Source organism: Drosophila melanogaster, chromosome X (assembly GCF_000001215.4).
Source record: "Drosophila melanogaster chromosome X".
NCBI classification, from domain to species: Eukaryota; Metazoa; Arthropoda; class Insecta; order Diptera; family Drosophilidae; genus Drosophila; species Drosophila melanogaster.
Genome location: NC_004354.4, coordinates 12,366,230 through 12,382,637, shown reverse-complemented (window position 1 = coordinate 12,382,637; position 16,408 = coordinate 12,366,230). Strand labels below are relative to the sequence as shown.

Genomic DNA, 16,408 nt, shown 5'->3' with positions numbered 1-16,408 from the left:
GTTTGGCACCAAGATGTACACCCGAGTTGAGGATCGGTTACTGGAACTGCTCCAAGAAGAAGTGGTCTGTCAATTCAACGAGGACCGCTATGAGATGAGACAGCTGGTAAAACGCAACATCGAGCAGGCGCAGAAGGACTACAAGCGCAATTACGACAAAAAGCGCCGAGCTGAATACAAATACAAAGCAGGTGATCTGGTTGCAATTAAAAGGACCCAATTTGTAGCTGGCCGCAAGATGGCAAGCGGGTATTTAGGTCCATACGAAGTCACAGGGGTCAAAGACAATGGCAGATATGACGTTAAAAAAGCAGCAAACGTCGAAGGACCCAATGTCACATCCACCAGCTGTGACAACATGAAGTTGTGGAAGCACATAGCCGAAAATGCAGACCTATTGTCATCCGGGTCGGATGATGATGATCAGGAGGGCCGAATGTAACATGGAGTAAGGCTGAAGGCTGGCAACAACCCGGTTGGCAGCGCTGTTGAGCAGCAACATGATTGTCGGAAATCGAAGTTATCGACAATCAGTCATCGAAGGAACGATCGCAAGGCAGCAGTGAGTGGAGTGGAAGTCAGCGTTGCAGTCAGTCGAGTTCTCAGCAGCAGTCGTTCGGTCACAAACTAAGAATACTTTATATAATTACCGCATTTAGAATTAAACTAATAATTAAATTAATAATAAATAATAATAATAAACAATCTTACATGTATTTCATTTTAATGGATTCTCGCGCCTAATGGCGCGACCGATCGATCGGCTAACTAGATCGATTTGTTTGTTTTTCTAGACAACCTTTTTGCTAATGCTAATCCATGGACTATTTGACATCCTAGCACAATTTTTAGACCATTAATTAGAAATTATTTAAGTTGATTTAATTATTAAGTTAAGTTATCTCAAGTTGATACAGTTTTATTTATTTTCTTGTTACATTTTCAGGTATTAATGTGTTTTCAGTGCACTCGCCTTAGAACAATGGCCTCAAATTAAAAGCTGAAATCAATGGGCCCTCATCGACCTCTCACAAAATCTGTGTGGCTCTTTATCCCCTTACCCCTGACCCGAAACACCCCCCCCACCAATTTATTCAGTTTGTTCATCGCTTGCATTAAACATAATGCACGTAATTATTATCATTTTGCGGCAGCTTCTACAGTCACACACACACGCACACACTTTTGGCTTCCACCAACCGAACCGAACCGAAAATACAGAAATCCTCACTTTTCGGTTGAAACTGCCAATTTATACTCCATTGTGAACTATTTATTAGCGCATAACTTTATAAATGAGCGGTATTGGACAGGAGTTTTCGAATTAAAGAGGACATCGCATGCACATATGCAATATATGTATATATATTCCATTGATTTTACCATGATAATAATGCGGACCAAGTTAAGTTCGATGGCAAAAGCCATTCAGAGTTTGAGGTTTCGAGATCGGATCATTAGCCCTTGAAAGCCAATGGTGTGGGCTGGGGCGATGTGTAGTGATTATTTTCATAGATTTCTAATTTGTTGCACAATTAGCGGCATTGAATTTTACATTGAATACGAAGCCATTAATCAATGCCTCGATACTCGGACTGGATGGCCATTGGTTGATTGATTGAGGTTCTGGTTAATTGAATTACTCGTACTGAGTTTACATTACCCAAAGTTGAGGTAAGTTTTCCTTACATCTCGATTGCTGTACAATTTATTGCCAATTGAAGGATTAATTGTCTGCCATCTGGCACTTGAATTAACTGAACAGCTCGATTTAACAAAACCAAAATTTAAGTTTCATTTACTAATGAATATGAAATCATTTCTTGGTCCAATTTGACTGTGTTGATATTTATTTCTCAAGAGATGTATGTACATTAGTTTCGTTACAGAAAAGCAATATGTACTTTTTTTCATTTCCTTTGCTCTCAATATATTTCTTTTGTATTCGGTTCGCCCTATATTTATTGCATTAGTCTTATGAAAATTGTTTTATTTGAGCTGTTTTATTTGGAATCACAGAAAGTTTAAGCTATTCACCTGGCTAAAAAAAAAAAAAAACCAAACCCCAAGAGTTCGGATAATCCAGAGTCAGTGGATCTAGGTGGGGAATAGCCGCCTCAATTGCCGCTGTCCCCTGGAGAAAATAAAGAAAGTCCCTAATCGCATTTGACTTTACCAATGTTCCCAGCTGGCATACGAGCTGCTTGGCTCGCCCCAGTTTTCCTTTGGATTTTCCATGGGCTTTTCCTGTTTGTAGTTGGGTTTCGTACTGACAAATATGTGTGTGTAGCCGGCAGAATGCCAACAATATGCAGGTGCATATTGTGAAGGCAGATTGTGGCTTGTCGTACCGAGTGCCTAACAAGTGCCAGCAAATGTACCGTGAAGAAACCATTTAGGATTAGTTTAATATGATACACAGGGATCGAGGACGAGGGGGCTGCAAATGGAGGCGGTGCCTAGATAACGCTCCTGGAATAAGCAAACAGTACTTAAAACTGCCGGGGCAGGACTACTTAAGATGGGGGTGGTCCGGATTCCCGGATTCTACGGCACAAAAAAAAAAAGAAAGAAAAAGCCACAAGCAAACGGACAGACAGACTCTGGCAAAATATTGGTGAGATAAAGCCAAGGCTCAGCCCGAGCTGCACAAAGGAAAAAAAATGACAAATTTGCAAATGTTAAGACGGAAAGAAAACATCAACATAAGTTATAGGCTTAGTGCGTAATCGTTTTTCGCAAAAGGACCAAGGACTCTCGCCGAAAAACTGGAGGCAAAGAAGTCGGTGGTTCGGTGGTTGACGGTTGGTGGTTGGGCATGTGGCAACATGGATATGTATGTCATGCCACCAGCGGTTTTTTTTTCGAGAGGGGACACTTTTAAAACTGAAGCACAGCTATCCAAGGGGCAGGACCAAATAAAGTCGTTAACTCCAAGTATATTGATATCGATGGCATGTAATTGATGCGAGCTGAATGACTAGGTAAATGCATAACAATATAAACAATATAATAATGCAGCAGATATTATTGTATTTTTGCATCATCTACTTGTGTTTAGAGTGCCAAGTATATTATCATATCATGCTATAAATCACGATTCCTTCCCCTTCCTCAAGCAATTGACAATCGAAAAATTGCAGCTCCTTTTGGCTGCTTCAGATCACCGACTTATCTCCAGTCCGCCTCCATTAGACATTAGACATTAGCCATGCGGATTTCCCTGACTGTTCAAATTAAAAATTCATAAAAGCAGAAATGCGAAATTATGATGATAAAATAAACACAGAAAAGAAGCCGCAGACGAGGCGACGGCCAACGACAGGCTAAAGAATCAGAAAAATTGCACTGAGAGAAATGAGCTTTATAAATGTGGGAAATCTATTAAAAATATTAAGATTTATATTAAGATAATATATTAATAATATATGCTTCTTTCTTCAAAAACTTGTTTTTTAAAAATATATAATTTAATATTAATATATACATTATAGAAATGGTTAATTATATCCTATATTGCATTTGTAAAAAATATGTATTAAGTTGTAAACTCAATATATTATTGTTTATTTCCCTTGGCGAATAATAATTTAATGTTCAAACAATCGCTTTGTTAGTGCGGATTAATGGTAGTAATGTAATATACATTTTCTCGCAGTGTACATCCAGACGGTGGGTGGCAAGTGGGAGGCGATGGGTGGCGCTCTGAACGTGACATTGGCCGGCTACTGTGAGAAAAAGCCAGCCGCAGATTCGGACCCTGCTCCGGAGACTTGAGCGCTGATGATGTGGATAAAATAAACATGGGACATTGGTTTGGCCGAGCAGCGTTTACGGTGCGCTGAGAGAGAGGGGGGGGGGGCGGCGGCGGGAGGTGGTTGGCTAGCCCAGGACGAAAGCGTGTTTAAACATTAAAAGGACCATTAGATACGCCTTAAAGTATGCTTCAAGTAGATTATCTTCCATCAGTTTTGTTTGCTTACTTGGAATTGTTTCGCTTCATTTTTCTCGTTTGCAAACACACATATACATACACACAAGCAAAGCTTGGTTTACTTAGTCAGTGAGTGAGAGTGGGTATGTGTGTATGTGTGGGTGCGTTTTCCTTTTGGCCAAGCGAAAGCGTCTTTCGGAGTAGAAAGCCAAAGCCAACGACGAAGAGGAAGAAAATGCCCGAGACGAAGACGACGTTATTATAAATTGTGCGCGTGTCCTTGTAAAATAACATCTAGTGAACCCAAATGGCGCCCTGCACCACTCTAAGCCACCCCGAACCACATTCTGGTCAAGTCGTGGCCTCGGCAATGCTTCTTAAATTACCAAGAAGTGCGCTCTCGGTGGCGCTACAGCCACTGCTCCAGCCTTTCGCTTTTGGCCATGGCTCACGGCTCATGGCTCATGACTGATGGCCAAAACGGTGGATGGGGGTAGTGGCAAGTGGGTGGCGACGCCGCCAGCCTTGACTCAATTTAAAGCCCGCCCAATTGGTCGTAAATATCTATTTCTGTCCCTGGCGCCTCGAATGCTCGAAGATCGAGAGCTCTATCTTGAAAGGACATCGTGGTCTTTATACCTGGCGAAACGCTTAAGCTTCTTGAATAGTATAGTATTTAATAACATTTTAGGAATTTCTGTAATGTAAAAAACATCAGACGATAATCATTACAATCATAAGCTTTTTTTTATTAGTTAACTATATATTTCGAAAGTGTATATTTCTGATTAATTTCTAAAGCCCGAAAGGTGGTTATTTCTTTATAATACCACCATTTTCTCACTTTAGTAGGAATATGGAACATGGTCAATCAATATCGGAATCTTAGCAATTAATTAATCATATCAGCCAAGTGCTATCGCCAATTACATTAGCACCGTGTCTCAGATGTCCCGGCGAGCAGAGTCCTGTCGCGATATTCACAACGGCCATTCAGTCATGCGCTTCGCTATCCTGTGGCTGTTCTCCGGCTGCCTTCTGCCGGGTATTCAGGTTGGGATATGGGTCGTGGTGCGGGCACAGCCAACTGGTCGAGATGTGCTCCTCTCGCGGCTGGGGAATCAGCAGAACGAGCTTAACACCCGACGATTGGCGAATGCCTCGAGTTATCTGACCAGGAACTACATTGCTAACAGGATCAATACGCTGGTAGTTCGAGAGATCTGTGTGGAGTGTCCCTACGAGCTGAGCGAACGCCAGCGACAGCTGGTCGACCAGATCCTGGCCAGCCTCGCTCCAGAACTCAGTGTCCTGCTGCACAAGGGCACTGCAGAGGAGACTACCTGGGAGTACACACTCTTCGTGGTCAACGACCACACCGCTTTCACGTGAGGCACAACAAATTGATGTTTTATTTAATAGGTTATTCACTCCCGGTTTTCAGTTTAGCTTAAAATAGTTGTATGCTTCATTTAATTGTTAAATGCCCTTTCGCAGTGGCCAGGTCTTCATCTTTCCCGACGAGCTGCTGGAGCGCGAGTTCTTCTGCATAGTGGTGGTATCGGAAATCCAGAGTCGTCAATTTGTTAGGCAGACCGTTGGATCGATTGTGAAGTCCAATCTGCAGATGCATTTCGTCAATGTGGTGGTCGTGGCCCAATTGGAGGACGGAACGGTGGGCACCTACAGCTACAAGCTCTTCAAGGCCAACTGCACGCCGGGCATCACGGTGCGGCAAATCAATCACTTCGACAGGATCACCGGGAAGCCGCAACAGAGTATGCCGGACTTGTATCCCGTGCGGAATGGCCACTTGGGCGATTGTCCGTTCAACGTGGGCGCCGCCCACATGCCGCCCCATTTGATCTACAAGCGGCACAAGGATCCACCTCCGGCCAGCAATGTGTCCATTCCGGCTGAGGATCTCGCCGGTATCGACTGGGATCTGCTCCAGCTGCTGGCCAAGGCGCTAAAGTTTCGCATCCAGCTCTATATGCCCCAAGAACCCAGCCAGATCTTTGGCGAGGGTAACGTGTCCGGGTGCTTCAGGCAGGTAATTTAAAAAAAAGAAGTATATCAGTGTATATTACAATTTATAACTTTCTGAAATTTTTAAAATTCCAGCTGGCAGATGGCACCGTGTCGATAGCCATCGGTGGCTTGAGTGGCTCGGACAAGCGGCGCTCCCTGTTCTCCAAGTCCACCGTTTACCACCAGAGCAACTTTGTGATGGTGGTGCGCAGGGATCGGTATTTGGGTCGTTTAGGACCGCTTATCCTGCCGTTTCGCGGCAAATTGTGGGGCGTGATCATCGTGATCCTGCTGCTGGCTGTGCTAAGCACCTGTTGGCTTAGATCCCGTTTGGGCCTGAGTCATCCGATCGAGGATCTTTTAACGGTGATTGTGGGCAATCCGATACCCGATCACAGGCTGCCGGGCAAGGGATTCCTTCGCTACTTACTGGCCAGTTGGATGCTACTCACCCTGGTACTGCGGTGTGCCTATCAGGCGCGACTCTTCGACGTTCTTCGCCTCTCGCGCCACCGCCCACTGCCCAAGGATCTTAGTGGTTTGATTAAGGACAACTACACCATGGTGGCGAATGGCTACCATGACTTCTATCCCTTGGAACTCACCTGCCGGCAGCCACTAGACTTTTCGGCACGATTCGAGCGAGTTCAGAGGGCAGCTCCGGACGAAAGGCTAACCACAATTGCGCTGATCAGTAACTTGGCCTACTGGAATCACAAGCACCCGAATATCAGCCGTTTGACCTTTGTTCGCCAACCGATCTACATGTATCACCTCGTCATCTACTTTCCTAGAAGATTCTTTCTCCGGCCAGCCATCGATCGGAAGATCAAACAGCTGCTAAGTGCCGGGGTAATGGCCCACATCGAAAGGAGGTACATGCAGTACGAGAACAAACGTAAGGTGGCTTCTAACGATCCAGTTCTCCTGCGCAGGATCACCAAAAGTATAATGAACGGGGCGTACCGTATTCACGGACTGGTGATTGTCCTGGCCACCGGGATGTTCATCCTGGAATTGCTGGCGGGGCGCAGCAATGGCAGACTAAGACGATGGATGGAGTGGGTGCATCAATAAATAAATTTTCAAAATTATTTATAATAATGAGCTTAATAATAAAAAAACAAAAGGAGAGTAACTTTGTTTTTAAAGCTAGTTCGCTAATGTAGCTAGTAGTCAGTTCGTTAATGGCCAAATATCCCTCTTGCTAATTTGTTAATCTTCGGAGGAAACGAACCACAAATCAGCCAGATGTTCCTACTGTTCAATATCCTTCTTTGGGCGTCCTTGAGCGATGGTGGAACCTAAGTGCTTGGCGCCTAAGCCAGACATGCTGCACTTAGATGGATTTTTGTGCGGTGGCCGGCTGGCCTTAAAAAATTTATTTAAGACTTGTAATGCAGCTGCCGGATGGGTTGGGGCTTACTTCTGTTCCTTTTTTTTTTGTTTTTTTTTTTTGGTTTCCCCCCTCTGGCGATGGCTGCACCACTCTTTGCCACTCGGCACCACTCTTAGCCATGTGTGAGCAGCGGCAACTGGCCAACTGGCCGAGCGGCACGGAGCGGCACTTGAGTTAAGCTGTGCAAACGTTTGCATAATCACGTTCCAATTTAAATTGCTCTATTTGCCGGGATGCCACCCACTCAGCTCCCATCGACTATTCTCCATCCTCCGTCGTCCATCGTCCATCGTCCATCCTTGGCCAGTGGGCGTGGCCCATCGTTGTCGCCTCTTTCGAATTGGAAAATCCGAACCACTTTTATTAGCCGTGGGTGTGCGTACACATGTATGTATGTAGGTGGGCATCTGAACCATCTGTTTGCGGAGTCGAAGAGAAAAATGGGATTCCGTTTTTACTTGGTCCGCTATCCATCTGTGTGTCCACTCTTCAAATCACTGTTTCCTGTGTCGGTGCGTAAACAAAGGGCAACAGTTGATAGTTGCTGGGAAAAAAGCCCATCGGTTCGATTTACATAGAATGAATATGGCCAGCAAGGAATTGTAATGTTCAAGGATTAAGGCGAGGTGAAGACTTTCTATGCTCCAGATGGGTCTAAAAATACGAATATTTATTTTTGATCCAATTAAACTTTGCTTAGGGAAACAAAAATTCAAATATTTAAGATATAAAGGTGCAGCTTAAATGTATACAGTAATCAAAGAATGTGCAGCTTTGGTTGTGTTTAAGTGTTGGACTTAAATATTATACAAGGGCTTACAATTTATATTTTAATACTTTATTTAACTTTTCGTTATAATTTATACTCCCACTAATTATTTATGCATGCAATTTATAATGATTAGTTGTGAGGGGAGTAATTCTAGTTACAGGCTACTAATTAATTTAGTTCGACTATTAATTTACTCGAAACTCGACGATTTCTATGGATTTTTCACGGCCAGAAGTTGCACTTCTCATCTTTGATGATCGGCTCACCGCTGATACCATCATCTTCCTTCTGTTTAGGTGGAAATACACGCATTCCAATGCCAGGATTTTTCTGAGTATTGTGGAACTTCATCATCAGCATGTCCCAGTCGTAGATGAGACCCGGCCGAAGATTGAGACCATTCCGCAGCATCCGAAACATGCGGCAGATGAAGTCGTAGTTGGGCTTATCGTAGAATCCCATGCCGCGGCAGTAGTTTAAGTACATTGTGAACTCGCAGGGAAATCCCTCGCAAAGTACCTCAATGCTTACCGAGATCTTTTTCTCATGTATGCGTTCATATTTCTGCTGCTTGGTGGACGCCTTTAAATCCTGCCACGGCAGTGATCCCCGATTGAAGTACATAAGGACATAGCCAACGGCCACCATGTCATCCCTTCTGGCGGATTCGACGCCGGCATGGGCGCCAATGGAGGCGTACCTGGCTGTTCCCGTCAAGGAACGCTCCTCGCGATATGGTATATGGACACCAGTGGTTATGTCCAGATACTTCTTGGATAGCCCGAAATCGATGAGGTACACTTGCTTGGACATGGTACCCAGACCCATCAGGAAGTTATCCGGCTTGATGTCGCGGTGCAGGAATCCCCGGTTATGGACATACTCCACCCGGCGAAGCATCTGTTCGGCCAGAAGCAGAACGGTCTTGATGGTGAATGCCCTTTCGCAGAACTGAAAGAGTCTCTCCAGCGAGGGACCAAGCAGATCCATAACCATCGCCTGGTAGTGCTCCTCCTTGTGGAAGTACCTAATCCTTGGCAAACCGTGGGCGGGCCTCAGGGCGCGGTAGATTCGCCTCTCGTAGTTGAGCTGCGGATGGCGCACCTTGCTGCTTTCCACCTTGATGGCCACCCGCTCCCCACTGTGGATATAGATGCCCAGATATATATCGCCGAAGGATCCACAGCCGATCTTGCGCACCACCTTATAGTTGCCGATTCGCACTTCGCGGTTTTGGGAGGAGCGCAGTCGTTCCATTGTGCTGCTTTCTTTTTCCGGGCTCGGTTCTCTGTCTAATTCGATGAAAAAATAGCTTACTAAAGGTAAATAAGTCAGGAATGAACAAATCAAAGCCAGAGAAACTGTTAAAAATTAAGGAAAAATTGTGAAGTCGATTTAAAAGGTACCTCTTTTTCAGAGCAGCTACCATACTTAAATCAAACCAAGGCTATCTATATGATATACAATAATAACGGTTCCTATAGTTTGTAACGTCTAAAGTGACGTACTGCGCGATATTAAGTATCCGCCACGTTGATCTCATCGTGGGTCTGCACTTTAACTGCGATTTAACGAAATGCCTGGCTACGGGCGAGCCCAACTCCAATCCTTTAATGTGCCATCCTGCCCGGGCTGTTAGTGGCGTATGTGTGTGAGTGTGTACTTGTGCGTATCGATTATCCTGGCAGACGGCGGCATCCGTAGACGGAGACACAAATGCACAAATGAGGAGCAGGCGGTTGAGTAACTCGGGGTTTGGGGCCAAGTGGTGGCAACGAGGACGGATCAACTAGCCAGTAATAATGTCTTTCGCTGACATTTGACATTTTGGCTATATATCACTCACATTGTGACAACTGGCAACTTGGCATTCAAATATAGCAGGAGCACCAGGAGCCGGGCTCTCTCAGATGTTTAAGAACAATAAATTTGTGGGTCTTCGGCCCGTGCGTGTGCCATCTCCTTCTTCCACATCCCCCGTTAAATGCCACCCGACATGTCCGCCATATCGTCCGATTTTCCTATGCCCCGTAATACACCCATATGTATGTATATGTCTGTATATCGCCCTGGCAAATTTCAGTTCGGCAGCAGCCTTACTGGCTGCCTGCAAAGCCAATGACAAGACGGAAGCGACATATTTGAACTGGAATGAAGCGGGATTGAGGCTGCAGCCGGGTCCATTATCATCATCGTGCAGTGAGAAAAATTAACTCCAAATGGACAGAATATGTACGCCTCAAGGTTAGAAATTCATCATATTTCAACTAAAAATGGTCATACAGCTAAAAGAGTAACTGCTTTGTAAAGCTAATTGTCAATGCTCGGTATGGTCCATCTCATACAGACTGTTATTTTTTAGTTTTGGACAATAGAAAGGATCTAGAAACTATTTTTGGCAAAGAACTCAATTTTCAAGTTGGCTTTTTTGGCTATAACTTGACTAAAAATAGTCACAGAGCAAAAAGAAGTACCATTTTATACTCCTTATGACCAATACTAACAACCCCTATCACTTTAAAACGGATTTTGTAAAATTAATTTTTGGCCAAATTTTCGCATTTTTTGTAAGGGGTAACATCATAAAAATTTGCAAAAAATTGAAAAATCCTAGAATTCCCAAACTTGAATGCAAATCGATTGGAATTTAAAAAACAAACTCAACGAGGTATGACATTCCATATTTGGTTAATTATTTTCAATGTTATGATCAAAATACCGAATATTTTTTTCACAAAAAATCTGGAAACTATTTGTGGCAAAAAAGTCAATATTCAAGTTGGCATTTTTGGCTATAACTTGACTAAAAATAGTCACAGAGCAAAAAGAAGTACCATTTTATACTCCTTATGACCAATACTAACAACCCCTATCACTTTAAAACGGATTTTGTAAAATTAATTTTTGGCCAAATTTTCGCATTTTTTGTAAGGGGTAACATCATAAAAATTTGCAAAAAATTGAAAAATCCTAGAATTCCCAAACTTGAATGCAAATCGATTGGAATTTAAAAAACAAACTCAACGAGGTATGACATTCCATATTTGGTTAATTATTTTCAATGTTATGATCAAAATACCGAATATTTTTTTCACAAAAAATCTGGAAACTATTTGTGGCAAAAAAGTCAATATTCAAGTTGGCATTTTTGGCTATAACTTGACTAAAAATAGTCACAGAGCAAAAAGAAGTACCATTTTATACTCCTTATGACCAATACTAACAACCCCTATCACTTTAAAACGGATTTTGTAAAATTAATTTTTGGCCAAATTTTCGCATTTTTTGTAAGGGGTAACATCATAAAAATTTGCGAAAAATTGAAAAATTTTAGAAATCCCAAACTTGAATGCAGATCGATTGGAATTTTAAAAACAAACTCAACGAGGTATGACATTCCATATTTGGTCAATTATTTCTATAGGTTTTAGAAGGAAACGTGCAAATATGTTATAGGTTTTAAAGCCTTTTTTCATAACATCGATAGAAATGGTCATAAAGGTGGCTACATACATATATGATAATAATTTCATATTTTATGTAATGTTGGATATATTTTTCATAACTTCTTTTTTATTGGTGTAGAAGCGGTAAGTAGAGGATAAGCTGGCAGCCGAGCATTTACATCATAACATGGCCGCCTGATGGATAGACAGATAGTCAGGCATTTGCATTAGTGGCCACCACAATGGGTATTTCGATGATGATGATCATGATGAGGATTGGCTGCGATGATGAAGACGATTTGGATGATTACGATGATGGGCAGATGATGATGATGATGACGGCAGAAGCTCCTGTTCCTGTCTCCTGGATTTGTACTCGACTTCGGATTCAGATTCAGTAAGCGATTCGCTGCAATCCGAACGCGATTCAGATCCAGACTCAAAGCTAGAAACTCCGTCTGGGCGTGCGGTTTTTGGGTGGGCGTGGCCGGACCTGATGTTGAAACATGCGGGTAAATTATCTTTTCATTTCCATCAACGTCGTCATTGTCGTGGCTTTTCTGTGCCTGTAACTGTTGTTGTCGTGGAAATTGCCACTTCCACTCGCCTGGCCTACACCAACTTTCATTCCCCCCCCCCCCACTTCTTTTTCTGCCCTCCGCCAACTTGTAGTTACAATGGCAACACATTCGTGAAACGGGCGGGGGTGTGGAGGGGGGTTATTGAAAATCGCCATTGGCTGTGTGTTCTTCTATTCGCCACGCCCCCGTCCATCGTCACCGACGTTTTGAGGCTCATTAAAATGGAATTGGAGGCCATTTAAGCGACGGCAAGACACTTGTCCGCCACTAATTAGATCATTAAGAACTCGCAACTGAAATTTAGTAATAATGAGTTAAAAGTGCCAAAACTATTTAAATTTTCATACCATGGATATGTCGTAGCGCACTATTAGACAAGTGATAGCTAGGGCTTGTTATTTCTGGGATCAATATCTTTTCGTTGTATTGTATTATATAATTGCGATTGCTTTGATTGATGCCGTTAACCCCTGTCGTGGGTCCAGTTCAATATCCGTCGTGAACGATAGCTTGCCCGGGTGCAAATGAGTATTAATGAATATGAAAGTTATCCCCGCTCGCCGAACAAACTAACTTGCCAACGTGTCTGGAACAAACGTGACAAAAGTTTATTTAGAGCCGGCAATTGCAGAGTCAGTGAAAGAGACGGATTGCACCGACGTGAAAGAGATGGCATTAGCGGGGCTGATAGAGACGGAAAGATGGCGCTGAAGTTGGATGAACAACAAACAGCAAAATATAAATGACTTTAATAGCTCATCAATGATTCAGGCGGAAATCCGGGCTGTCCAAGTGCAGTCGGTTTATTGGATACCGGAAAGGCATTATGTTGCTCTCTCTATTGCCCACACTGGCCGTCTCGCTCTATCTTCCCAGCCCGTCCCGCTCTATTTGTGTATTTGTTTGATTGTGCTGACTGGAGTAGTCTGTCTGACTTTCTGGTCTGGGGTTTTTTGGATCGAAAATGTCCGTGGTATGGGGTCTTCTGTCTGCTTAGCTGCAATGATTTTCACGCTGCCTCCGAAAAGTATGCAACAAAATTTGCATATTGTTTTGCTCCTGCATTTTGCCCCTGCAATTTGTCCCGCTCCCTGTTTTCGACACCCCTTCCAACAGCTCATCATCTGCTGTTTTGCACCTGGAAAAAATATTGGCAAAACTTGGTCTGAGAGTTTAGTCAGATGATTTAAAATCACTTAAAGTGCGAAACAAAATATATTTTATATCAGTAATTTCGACGATTTCCTCCTTTTTCACTGCATAATTGTTTTTGTTTCTGTTTATTTTTCTCTTTTGTTTCGCACAGTGCTCTTTCGGCATATGCCGACCATTTGCATTTGTGTCCAAGTCAACTCTCACTTCAATTGCCCCCACACCTTTTACACCTGTTTTCGAGGAGTGTGCATGCAGTGTGTGCAGTGTGTGCAGTGTGTGCATTTGCATCATTATTATCATCATTATAGATGGCACATGGCCAGTTTCCCCCATTGGCCATGTGACAGTAGCCGCTTGGCTTTTGTGTCTCATTTATTATGCAAATCCGAGCCAGGGGTCGAAAACGAGGCGTGTGGCACAGGAGTGGGGCTAAGACCGGATGAAGGGTGGCCAGCGGGCTGTGCGGCGATGCGCAGATGTGTAGATGTGAGTTGGAAATGGGGGACAGTGTCCTTTATTCCTTGGCCGATTGTCCGATGGACCGGACGGTCAAAGAGTTCAAGTTTTGCAACAATTATGCCGCAATAATCATCGATGTGTTGCAGTCTTGCAATCGTGTATGAGCTGTGCCATTTGCCCAGAAACAATAATGCTTATCGCATATTAATGAAACGACAGCAAATATTACAAATCAACGCAATTGGAAAATTTATTCAGCTCCCTTCTCCTTTATGGCAAATGTTATTTAAAGTTTCGACAAACACAAATCGAATCTGACAAGAGGGTTTTCTATAAAATCGAAGCACTAAATACACTTTAAATATTCTTTTCAAATTGTTTTCATAAAAAAAAAAAACAGGCTTAAGTTTAGCAAAGCTCTAGTCAATAGCATTTAAAGTAGTAATGTACTTTAGAGCCGATTGCTAATGTTTACTCACTAACAATTTATCTAGCATTTTAGAGATCCAAGCAAATAAATTCCATAGCCCCAACCAAAGGCAGTGTATGCATTTGCTGCGAAGCTTATGGAAATCGAATATAGAGGTGGAATTGGGTGGACAATAATAAAAAGTAAATATAATTTCAATTTTTATTCTCGCTTCAATGTTAATCAATTACGTGCTTTAATTGAAATCGCCAAAGTCAATAGCGAGCATCAAGTAAAACCAAAAACAAAAACCATTTTGCCACATATACCCGTATTTATATAGGCGAAACACACATATTATTGTGCGTTATTTGTCTATGAATTTTTAAGCGGCCAAAAGATCCCGGCCAGCCACTCATTTTCACTACGAAAAATCGACTGTCCGCCGATTGCTGTTTGCCTACGAATTGCTTTTCAATTAACTCTAAGCCGTAAAAACATAATTGAAATGCGGCTGCCCCTTCTCCATTCTGCATTCTCGATTCTCAATTTGCCAGGCCAACGCGCAATAAACCAGTAAGATTGGTCGAGGACCTCGACTTTGAGGTACTCAGTAGTGTGGGGAAAACATATTCATAGGTATACAACTTGCACAAGATATATTTACAATTTTATTAAGAAACTAAACAAGCCATTTATTAGTTTAATTTCATTGAAGATTTCATTAGAACTATTGAATAAGTGTATTTTTCATAATATAGGGCTAAAGGATCTATGGTCTCCTCCAGCCTGGAAGACATTATCAGGGTCTTAATGACCAAGCCTGGAGAAATGAGGTCAGAAGTGTACGAACCATCGAGTTTATCGAGGCTATAGCATTGCAACTGGAGCCTGGAGAGCTATGGCTCACTCTATAGTTTAACCTCTGGTTAGTGTCCTGGCGCCTAGCATCCTGCTGTCCCTAATGTCCCACTCCCATATTATCGTAGCATCGTAGCGCCTCCACTGGACTAAACCAGAACAGAACTGAACTGAACTAAACTGAACCGAACCGAACCGAACTCGACGTAACTCGACTCGAATGGGCCTCCTGTCGTCTGCGGCTGTAAATGAAGTTGTGTTTTAATTAAAATTCCAGACTTTATTTCTGTAATTATATTAACTCGCTGTTCGAATTCGTTTGCCGGGCCTTCGCTTTCTCTCTCGATCGATCTATGGGGTGTGCATGCTGGTTGTTCGGAAAGCGGGGGGAAAGTAAGGAAAAGATAAAACCATTAACGGCAAAGTGGAGAAATGTGGAAAACGTGGCAAAGGCATGCGGTGTTCTCGGCCCAGAGTGTTTGCTCCTGGGTGCTGGGTCGGGGGTCCTCAGTCCCCTTCGTCCTGTGTCCTGTGTCCTGGCTCCTGGCTCCTCGGTTCCGAGCCGTGAGTCCTGAATATCCTGCTGTGTCGTCATTGGCATCGGCATCGGCATCGGCATTGGCATCTTCGGCGGGGTCAGCTCTCACCCCTTGGCGCGTCCTGCCGAGTCCTTCGTCCTCCGACTATCGTCCTGCTGCCCTGCCAGCTACCCGACTGCAAATGGTGTTAAAATTAATTTAATTGAATGTGAAATGAAATTTGTTTTGACACACACCGGCACTAGCACTTCTCGAGTCCAACGAAACCATCCATCCCACCCACTACCATTTAAACCCACAAGAGCAACATCAATGCCAACTCGAACTCCAACCCCTGCTGCTACACTGCTAAAAAAAAATGATGAAACATTTTGCCACCCCAAATGAAAATAGTCGAAAGATTCAAACATCTATGTTCCACGTTATTCAACAATGGTTATTTTAGGCACTTACTTATTTATTTCATTGAATTTTTTCTCATTATCTACCCCATTTTTCGCCCAGTGCATCATCCCGAGCCGGTCGTGGATTGCTCTGGATTCCTTTTGGCCTCTGCTCCCATTGTTTTCCTATCGCTGCATCGTCGCATTGTCGCACAATACAAATGCCCGCCATTGCATCCTGAGGAATTGCGTCCCGCCGTCGGAATATCGGAATGCGAAAGCCTTGCATAAGTGGGAGCTTATTGGGTGTTTTCCGGAAATGGCAAAAGGGTTAAGTTAAGGGCTAAAGCGCTAGGGAGGTGGCGGGAAGGGAATGGATATGGCCATACAAAAAATTAAGTTAATGAACTCTATGAAGTGGGTTTATCTGCAAGATAAC

At 43.3% G+C, this 16,408-nt stretch overlaps 2 protein-coding genes across 2 annotated transcripts, besides 1 other annotated feature; one reads left to right on the top strand and one right to left on the bottom strand.

Annotated features, from left to right (window-relative positions):
* Positions 1-712: part of a mobile genetic element that runs on past the window's edge.
* Positions 713-4,882: 4,170 nt separating this feature from the next.
* Ir11a (Ionotropic receptor 11a) lies at positions 4,883-7,042 on the top strand (the record flags this gene model as incomplete). The annotated part of the gene is made up of 3 exons (NM_132567.1): positions 4,883-5,322; positions 5,432-5,987; positions 6,059-7,042. Exons 1-3 carry the CDS (start codon positions 4,934-4,936, stop codon positions 7,040-7,042), a joined length of 1,929 nt encoding a protein of 642 aa, NP_572795.2. The 5' UTR covers positions 4,883-4,933.
* A 1,147-nt stretch (positions 7,043-8,189) lies between these two features.
* On the bottom strand, positions 8,190-9,520 carry CG2577 (uncharacterized protein). The gene has a single exon (NM_132566.2). The coding sequence runs from the start codon at positions 9,391-9,393 to the stop codon at positions 8,359-8,361; it is 1,035 nt and encodes a 344-aa protein (NP_572794.1). The 5' UTR covers positions 9,394-9,520; the 3' UTR covers positions 8,190-8,358.
* Between the last annotated feature and the right edge of the window lie 6,888 nt (positions 9,521-16,408).

Coding starts and splice junctions, on each gene's coding strand:
- CG2577 (NM_132566.2), bottom strand. CDS start 9,393: ATGGAACGACTGCGCTCCTCCCAAAACCGCGAAGTGCGAATCGGCAAC.